Consider the following 9,777-nt stretch of genomic DNA (forward strand, 5'->3'; position numbering starts at 1 on the left):
ACCAGTATGGAAATCATTAGAAGTGCAGCTAATATTGGGCTAATATTGCTATACCATATTAACATAATGTGTGGGATATGTATAGGGAAAGGGCAACTTTTATGAGGGAGGTGGCCATTATATTTCCACACTCACTCCAGAGGGCCACATTGAATATAATCTTGTCTGTTAATCTTTTTCTTAATGGATGCCCTATACTGCCCTATACAAAATTGTCACACAAAAGTAGCAAAAATAGCCGATCTACCATCTCAAAACTGTTTGGCGCTTATAGATCTGCTATGTTTGCTCTTTTGTTATTGGCATCCCAGATGCTTTTTTGCAATTTTTGAATTGGAATCCGTTTAAATTAATTTGGAAATGCATTTAGTTGTATAGGCTACTTAGGTTAACTTTATTAACTTAAATATAAATACATTGGAGTTGGACATAAAACAAACAATAGGCCTATACGTACATGTCATAATAATCTTTTAAAGGGATACAGGTATATATTTTTGGAAGTGTAGGCCTAATACTTGCAGCCATTCTGTGTGGATGTTCTCATGACACAAGAAATGCTCACTTAATTTCAGTGTCCACTATACATACTTAATACTCTAAGGGCCACTATTTAGTGCCCAGTGGCCAATTCACATGAATAGTTATAGACCTATAAGGGCCTTGTAGACTCTACAAGACCCTTATAGGTCTATAACTACAATGTATAGAGTGCCCTCTCCGCTTTAGTGCCCACTTTTCTCCCGGGTCCACTTTGTTTTGGACCGAAACCTTTGGTGCCTGAACTTCACATAACATGTAGCCACACTACCCAGGCTAATACTCTGTTGTTATACAAAACAATAACGTCCCACAATGTTCATAAATAAACCTGAAATGTAAAAGATCACTTCCACTATTATATCACTGTCCCTCAAAAGTGTGTCACGCTGTGCTGCTGTACCTGATCCAACTCGTGACGGGATGGGGGGAATTCCACAGTTAAACTTTTTACCTTACCTTTGACCCAGACAACAAAAAATAACTTGCTGTCGATTACGTCAGAGGAGCTCCTGCGTCTCGCGATAGGACGACGTTTATAAATACTGACCTGACTGGTGTCCCAATATCATTCTAAACGGAGCAGCTTCAGTGGTTCGGTGATTTCACGCGATCATCATTCTGACATCGTATTGAAAGAACTCTTTCTTCATCATAAGCTCCTCATACATTAAAAGCATCGGTAAGTAAGTAGCCTAGCCTACACGATTTTATGATACTTTAATATTGATGTCAATTCTCATTATGGATCACTTTAATTGTATCCCTTCTGTCTGATGTGACATACCGGCTAAGTTAACGGATAGGCTGCTCATAGGCTACTGCTATTGCTATATTAATCATCTTGTTTTAGGACACTTGTTTTTTTGTGTGTTAAGTTGACATTGATTTTCTGTTCTTGTTTCAGGTTTCGCAAGTAGAGATTATGGCAGCAGTTGCAGTTATCCCAAATCAGGTAGGCTCTCTCTCTCTCTCTCTCTCTCTCTCTCTCTCTCTCTCTCTCTCTCTGTGTATGTGTGTGTGTGTGTGTGTGTGTGTGTGTGACAGTGTGTGTGTGTCTTGTGTACTTTTATTCTAATAATAATTCTAGTTTATTCAAATTTTAGAAGTTTGATAAACCTGTAGCTATTGTGTAGTCTTCTCGACTCTCATTCTTTCCTCTGGATTTCTACATAGCCTATAGTTTACCTTACCTATATTGGCAGAACACTTTGTCCAGTATCAGGTTTAGTCTCTTTCTCTCAGTCTCAGCCAAAATGATCCATGTAGTAGCCTAAAAGGTTCTGCGAGGTATGACTGTGATACCTCAACAGGACCATTGTTCTGGGACTATCTTTGAATAAATTGTCTGCTTAATTCATTAGTAACTAATTAACAACACAATTTATACAGAGAAAAACATTAACATTCACAATAATAATATTATTAAATGATTCATTATAATGAATAATGTCTCTCTGTCTGCAGAATGTGGTTCAGAGGGTGACGAGCCTTCCTCTGGTGAGCTCCACCTATGGCATGATGTCCGGCGTGTACGCCAGCACCAAGGGCACACACCCCTACATCAGGTGTGTGTGCGAGGCCGCGGAGCACGGGGTCCAGACCATCACCTCTGTGGCTCTGACCAGCGCCCAGCCCATCATTGGCAAGCTGGAACCTCAAAGTAAGATTCTGACTCCCCAACCGTCGACATTTTAGAGAAGTGGTGTCATTCATTGACTTACAAAATGTTTGTGTTGTACACGATAATATTTATAGTCCCCATGGTTCCTGTTCAGTTGAGATAATAGCCGCTGTGTGACTGGATGAGTCATTCGTTGGGAATTTGACTCTTGCACATCTTGCCCTGTCACCCAGTTATTGACTCGACTCCCCCCCCCCCCCCCCTTAAATAAAACTATAGCAACCGCATGACACAATTATTCACTATTCACTTAAATCAACATTTAACTTATTTATTGATTTTGTTTTCCAGAACAAAGTTTTACATACAGTTTTCCTATTGCAGTATTTGTATTTTTTATTGATATTACTTCCGTTTTTGTTCTGCCAACAGTTGCCATTGCCAATGACCTTGCTTGTTACGGTCTGGATAAGATTGAGAAAACTCTTCCAATTCTGCAGAAACCTTCTGACCAGGTACAGTAGCCAATGACTCAACAGTTATCAACTGTTGCAATAGAGATAGATTGGGTAGGCGCTTGGCTAAGCTATACGCAACCTCACATTTCACCATGCCTATGACGACACACAAACAAACACCACTCTTTGATGTTGTTTGCTTGCTTCATCGCAGTGCGATGAAGCAAGCAAGCCTTTTTCCACTGACGAAAACTAAATAGAAACTAAATGAAAACTAAGCTATGATGACTAAAACTAGGACTAAATATACTGACAATTTCGTCAACAAATAAAAACTAGACTAAAATGTTAGGAAGGGACTAGTGGACAAGAGATCCAGTATAAGTCATTTTACAATTAGTTGCATGCTGAACGCGTTGCAGCGCGTCGCGTATTTTCAGCAAGTGTAAAAACAGTCATTGCGACGGCATCAAGGCCTGCCAAAATACATTTTAGTCGACTAAATCAACTGTAGATTTAGTAGACTAAAATCTTACAGGTAGTCGTCTAAAACACTAAAACACTAAAACATTCCAGCAGGTGACTAAAATATGACTAAAACTAAATGGAGTTTTATTCCAAAGACTATGACTAAGACCAAAATAGAAATTTGCTGCCAAAAACAACACTGCTTCATGGTTAAAGTTTGTCCCGTCCGTCTCTGCATGACAGATCGTGGCCAGCGCCGTGCGCCGAATGAGCGGCGCCAAAGACGCCGTGGCGGTCACGGTGACGGGCGCCAAGGACACGGTCTCCGACACGCTGACCCACGTGGTGGACAGGACGCGGGGAGCGGTGCAGGACGGCGTGCTGATCACCATCGCCGTGGTCAACACGGTGCTGGACAGCCGCGTGGCCCACATGGTCAGCAGTGGCGTGGACAAGGCCCTCAGCACCTCCGAGAGCCTGGTGGAGCAGTATCTGCCCCTGACGGAGGACGAGCTGGGTGAGTTGAGTGACACAAAGTCCAAAACCAGCCAGTGGTTCGTTCCCAAACCTTTTCAGGTCCAGACCCCAAAAAGAGAGATTAGACGTTTGCCCCGCCGCGGGACCCAAACTAGTGAAAATAGCCGATCTACAAGCACACAACGCGTCGCTTCGCGTTGTGTGCGCGCCGCGTTGCAAGCTTGTGGATCAGCAATTTTCACAACTTCCATCCAAATCCTACATGTTTGAATGTTTGTTTCCAATGTTTTCTTTGTTTCTTTTCTAATTTAGGGAATTTATTTAATTATTCTATTATTTCTTCATGAAATGACTGAAAAAAAGTCATTGCCTTTTGTTTTTAATTAATGCTTTTTTTAGGAATGTTTTTTTTAAATGTTTTGAAATAATAATAAAAAGAAAATTTGAAATAAAAAATAAAGGGACCCATAAAATTGTGTCCGTGACCCAGAAATGGGTCCAGACCACGCATAAGAGACTGAACACTGGTACCGGGCTCCTCATTGGAACAGCTACACTAATTAGCTAATTAATCCACTAAGTAAAGACTTATTGCTTTGTCTTTTGGATGTGTTTGTATTTTATCTCATTTTTATCTTGTATTTTATCCAATTAGATTATTCATTATTATGGCCTACTTGAATAAGTAATCTTGTCACATGCACTACTACTTCAATCTGTCTTTATGAAAGGTTTATGAGATGAGCCTAGCCAGTTCTTAAAAAAAAAGTGTATTAAGGGTTATTGGGGTCATTAAGAGGGAGCCACAAGAATTTTGTCGGAATGTTGGAATTGGCCCAGTTTTCAGGGGCCAATTTCTAAGCTTTTTTTACAGCTTATCTGACTGCATTAGCAGAAGTCCCTTTAAGGCCCTTGTAGAGTTCTTCATCACCAAGTGAGAACTGGACATTAGCTGTTTAGGGATGAATGAGCTTTTAAATCCTTTATACACTATGTTCCTTGTTCAGCTAAGTTTTAGGGAGTAATCAGTGAATAACTGCTCCATTTACTCTTATTTGTAGCGTAGTGAGCTTGTTGGCAAACAGATTTGGTGTAGAGCCACAGACCCCCGGGGGGAGTCAAGTACAGACCCCTGGGGGGAGTCAAGTACAGACCCGGGGAATGTGACCTGGTTAACGAAGGTTAGAGTTAAATCTTGTCAAATACTCAGGGGCAGAAGATATAAATAAATAAGCCAAGCGAAGAGAGATACTTTAATTTACGTTTGCTCTTAACAGCCAAAACCTTTTTCTAAACACTTAAGATCCAAGTAGTTGTGACATTGGCATCAAAAACTAAAAATAAAGTGCTGAACGTTTAATAAACAATGACCACGGCATTCATTTCTTTATGCAATGGCTCTTTTTTTTAATGTTTCCTTCCCTTGTTCAACAGAGATGGAGGTTAAAACGGTGAGAGGATTTGATAGGAAGGAGCCGAGCTACTATGTCCGCCTGGGTTCACTGTCCACCAAACTGCGCAAGCGGGCATACACTAGAGCACTGGCCAAAGTGCAAGACGCCAAGCAGCGCAGCCAGGAGTCCATCGCTCAGCTTAACCACACCGTGGACCTGGTGGGTCTTGCTTTTACATTTATACCCCTAAGGGTCCATTTGGAACCCCTTTTGGTGTTTTAAGCATTCTTATACTTTAGCCATTGAAAAATAGCAGATCTACAAGCTTTCTTTTCTTTGAAATTTTGTGAAAATGTGGCACAAATCTTTGAATATTCAAAGCAAACGTTATTAACTGAAAGCCTTGCTTCTGTGGGGTCCCTGGAACAACATATTCTCAGATGGGGGTCAGCTGCCAATTACATATATTTTTGGGGGTCCTTGACATGAAAATGTTTGAGAACCACTAAAATAGAAACATGGGTTTTTCAGAAAACCGTCAGGATTTAGAAGACATTTGTAGAATCGCTCCAAGGTCAAAATGGGTTAACGAAGAGCTTCTGTAGCACACACAAATAATACATTTTGCCTTTGTGAGCAATGGTAAATGTCATATATCATTGAGATAGAGGTGATTCATTTTTTCTATAAAAACCAATACAATGTCATAAGCGAATGAAATGGCTTTGAATTGCAATCGGATACATTACTTTATAAATTCTCTTTAGTAATGCCTACATCATTTTACTTCACACCAGATTGAATATGCCAAGAAGAACATGGATGGGGCCAACCAGAAAGTGTATAACAAGCTCAACTCCTTGGTAGACTGGACCTCCGGCGGTGTGAAACAGGAGAAGGCCAGCGGCGAGGCAGAGGTAAGGAGACTGCTCTCGACCCTGGGCAAACCAACAGAAGCACATCCAGAATGCAGAAAGAGGGTTCCATAATAGCCTGAGAGGCTAAGGGCTCCATTTTCGTCACCGCTAAACCCCTTATCCTACTATTTACTATTTTGAATAGTTCAACTAGCCAATCTACATTGACTCGTTGTGAGCTTGTAGACTGGCCATTTTAACTATTAAAAAATGTTTAGCAAAATAGTAAATAAAAAAAAAGGCAAAGAAGTTTAGGGATAAGGGGTTTACCGGTGACAAATGGAGCCCTAAATCTCATCAACTGGTGGTCGGTGGCTCAAATGCCAAATAATGATATGAGAAAAATAATGATATGAAATCAATAATGATATGAAAACAAGCCCAAATTGATTAAATCAATTAATTACCAGCTGTATTATTATTATCTGTGGGTCTGCTGCTGACGTTATGCCACTTTTTAGCTGCGCTCCGCTGTTATGCTCAAATTAGTGACCTAAAGAATTCTGAGGCAACATGGCTGGAGACGAGGCAGCCAATCAGAACTGCTCGACTACCCATGCCGTGCAGATGATGGAATGTTATGGGTTGTTGCCAGTGGTGGCAACTGTCGTGACAGAAATAAGCTAAGCAGCCTCCAAAAACCAAACCAGGCAAGCAACTGTGAATTAATCCACGTTAGGCTGGAAATATGCAGGCTTGGCAACCAGTGTTGCCAACTGGTGACAGAGCAGGCTCAGCAGAAAATGATCTCCTTTCACAAGCTATTATTGACCAGCTTGCAGCTGGTAAAAATAATGATATGAAAAAGGTTGAAAACCACTGCTATAAAGCACAGCATTCCAACAACATTCACCACGTTCTTTCCATCTTCTTCAACTCCAGGTCATCGAGTCTCGCACGCTGGTCCTGGCGCATTCCCTCACCCAGCAGCTCCAGACCACCTGCCTGGTGGTGGTGTCCGGCCTGCACGGACTTCCTCACCACATCCAGCAGGAGGCGCTGTACATCAGCTCCTCTGCCTCCCAGGTGTACGCCAGCTTCCGCAAAGCCGCGGCCTTCGGAGACCTGCCCGACAGCATGCTGGCCAGCAGCAAGGTCCAGCTGGGCAGAATGAAGGAGTCCCTGGACAACGTCATGGACTACTTGATCAACAACACGCCGCTCAACTGGCTGGTGGGGCCGTTCTACCCGCGGATGGATCTTCAGAGCAGAAACGCTCCCGTTTCTCCCTGCTGTACTGCCACCGCCAACACGCCTCCTGCCATGTCCTCCCCCTCCTCTTCCAACTCACAGTATCCCATGGAGGTGGAGATGGATTCACTGGCTTCTTCCAGCATGCAGCAGTACAGTAGTTAGATTTCCGGTAGCATTTTTTATATAATTTCACTAACGGTGAGCATTTTATTAAAACCGTTTCAAGAGTTTTGGCTTCGTAGAGTATAGTTAACGCTGCCTCTAGTGAGCATGTTAACCAATTTTAACCTGGTGCCCTCCCTGTTTTGGGGAATGTCTTTATACTGTAGGTTTCTACCATTTCAATGTATTGTAGACGAAACGTTGTAGATTTGCTATTTTAGAAATAGGGTGTTAAGTGGTTAAGAAGATGACAATCTCTCACCATTTCTAACCAACATGTTACAAATTCCAGCTTCCTGGACAAAATGATGACATTTAATAAAATGTGTATTCTTTGGAACACAAATCTGCAGCTGTGGGGGTATTTTTCCATGTGTAAAACCAATTTATCCAAGAGACTGTGACAGTAGCAGTTACAGTAAGTGGTTTAGATTAGAACTACAGTATTAGCTGCAATCTTTCGAAAATTGAAAGGTCAAAGCTGTTTTGTTAAAAATGAGAATCCGAGAGTCTGCACATTGGGTGATGCTGAAAAAGCTCCTCTAAAGTTTAATGCTGCTCGTCAATGTTTAGACTAGACTAGAGCTTAATACTGTAGATCTATTAGTATTCTTTAATAAAACTAGTTTTTTTTTTAAATGACTTTCTTATTTCAAATTGAATCAATAGTGTGTCCTCTGTCCTAAATATAAATTATATAGTATAGTGAATTTCTTTGACTTGAGAGATGATGGTCCAGTGGCCCCTGGTGGAGGGAAAAAAAACATTTTGTTTTTGTCTCAAAGAAATTCCACAAGTTGGTCTTGCACGGCCTGTTGAGAGTGTTTGTAGCGTTCACCACGGTGAGCATCCAGGTAAGGATGCCAGTCCTCAGTTGGAGAGCACAAACGCTTCACACGCTGTGGGAAGTAAACAGAGTTCAGGAGGAGGACCGTTTAGCAGTGGTCGAAAAAGTACTCGCATTTTTTAGTGTCAATACTGCAACGTTACGTAGAACTACTCTGGAATTCAAAATGTACTTTTGGCATCAAACTTAGGAGTACCAAAAGTATAAAGTACTAGTATTCATAGTATGGGAATGGATGGGTCATTTCAAGTTTTCAAAAAATGTATACAAATATTTTGAAAATAGCCAACCTATAAGCTCACAATGAGTCTTGATGCATTGTGAGGGGCTATTTTCTTTCTTTTTTTAATATTTTATAGAGTTACAGACAGTAGGCTGACAGAGATGAGGGGGTGACATGCAGTAAAGGCCGTCGGGATCGGGAGTCGAACCCGCGGCACAGTGCCAGACTTGGACTACCGGCCAAGGTGCATGGACCGCTGAGCCACGGCCCATGGGTGAGGGGCTATTTTTAAATGGCTGAATTGGTTACTGTATGTTACAGGCTTTAGTTCCGACACACCAAAGGTCCGACAGTCATTACTAGACCGACAAGTGCGACAACCTACCCCAAACCCAAACCATAGTACAAATGGTTTATCCTGCTTGAATATTATCGAATGTAATAGCATGAATTACTCAATTGAATTATTAATTTAACTCTGAATTATATTTGATTATTTCTGAAGATGTTAGGCCTATACAGTATGTCCCAGAAAGAAAGTCACATGCCAGCAGAAAGAAAGTCACATGCCAGCAGAAATATGCCTTCAACTGAGTTTTATTATAACAAAACAGGACCTAGTTACTAGTTCCATCCATGCCAGTATCATGTCAGTATCATGGTCAGTATCATGTCAGTATCATGGTCAGTATCATGTCAGTGTCATGGTCAGTGTCATGTCAGTGTCATGGTCAGTGTCATGGTCGGTATCATGGTCAGTATCATGGTCGGTATCATGGTCAGTGTCATGGTCAGTGTCATGGTCAGTATCATGTCAGTGTCATGGTCAGTGTCATGGTCAGTATCATGTCAGTGTCATGGTCAGTGTCATGGTCAGTATCATGTCAGTATCATGGTCAGCGTCATGTCAGTGTCATGGTCAGTGTCATGGTCAGTATAATGTCAGTGTCATGGTCAGTGTCATGGTCAGTATCATGTCAGTGTCATGGTCAGTGTCATGTCAGTGTCATGGTCAGTATCATGTCAGTGTCATGGTCAGTGTCATGTCAGTATCATGTCAGTGTCATGTCAGTATCATGGTCAGTATCATGTCAGTGTCATGGTCAGTATCATGTCAGTGTCATGGTCAGTGTCATGTCAGTGTCATGGTCAGTATGTCAGTGTCATGGTCAGTGTCATGTCAGTATCATGGTCAGTATCATGTCAGTGGCATGGTCAGTATCATGTCAGTGTCATGGTCAGTGTCATGTCAGTATCATGGTCAGTATCATGTCAGTGTCATGTCAGTGTCATGGTCAGTATCATGTCAGTGTCATGTCAGTATCATGGTCAATATGACTAAAATGTAATAAAAACACATAATATAAAAATCAGCTCATATATTATAAAGACATTATTGCATTATGAAGTTTTATTACAGTATGAGTCGCCTATGTGGAGGTTCTTAATGTAACACATTATTACATTATAGAA

General features: G+C 41.4%; 1 protein-coding gene across 1 annotated transcript; it reads left to right on the forward strand.

Moving 5' to 3' along the window:
- The first annotated feature begins 1,106 nt into the window (after positions 1-1,106).
- On the forward strand, positions 1,107-7,661 carry plin2 (perilipin 2). Its single transcript, XM_083788794.1, has 8 exons — positions 1,107-1,222; positions 1,448-1,495; positions 2,008-2,203; positions 2,597-2,679; positions 3,334-3,607; positions 5,002-5,180; positions 5,759-5,878; positions 6,761-7,661. The coding sequence occupies exons 2-8, from the start codon at positions 1,466-1,468 to the stop codon at positions 7,232-7,234; spliced, it is 1,356 nt and encodes a 451-aa protein (XP_083644920.1). The 5' UTR covers positions 1,107-1,222; positions 1,448-1,465; the 3' UTR covers positions 7,235-7,661.
- Positions 7,662-9,777: the final 2,116 nt, after the last annotated feature.

The sequence above is a fragment of the Protomyctophum parallelum genome, assembly GCF_964188405.1.
Source record: "Protomyctophum parallelum genome assembly, chromosome: 18".
Classification (NCBI taxonomy): Eukaryota; Metazoa; Chordata; class Actinopteri; order Myctophiformes; family Myctophidae; genus Protomyctophum; species Protomyctophum parallelum.

Bases quoted from the DNA above. Each gene is read 5' to 3' on its own strand.
- plin2 (XM_083788794.1), top strand. From the start codon at position 1,466: ATGGCAGCAGTTGCAGTTATCCCAAATCAG. The intron at 3,608-5,001 runs GTGAGTTGAGTG...CTTGTTCAACAG, and splicing joins CCTGACGGAGGACGAGCTGG to AGATGGAGGTTAAAACGGTG. The intron at 5,181-5,758 runs GTGGGTCTTGCT...ACTTCACACCAG, and splicing joins TTAACCACACCGTGGACCTG to ATTGAATATGCCAAGAAGAA.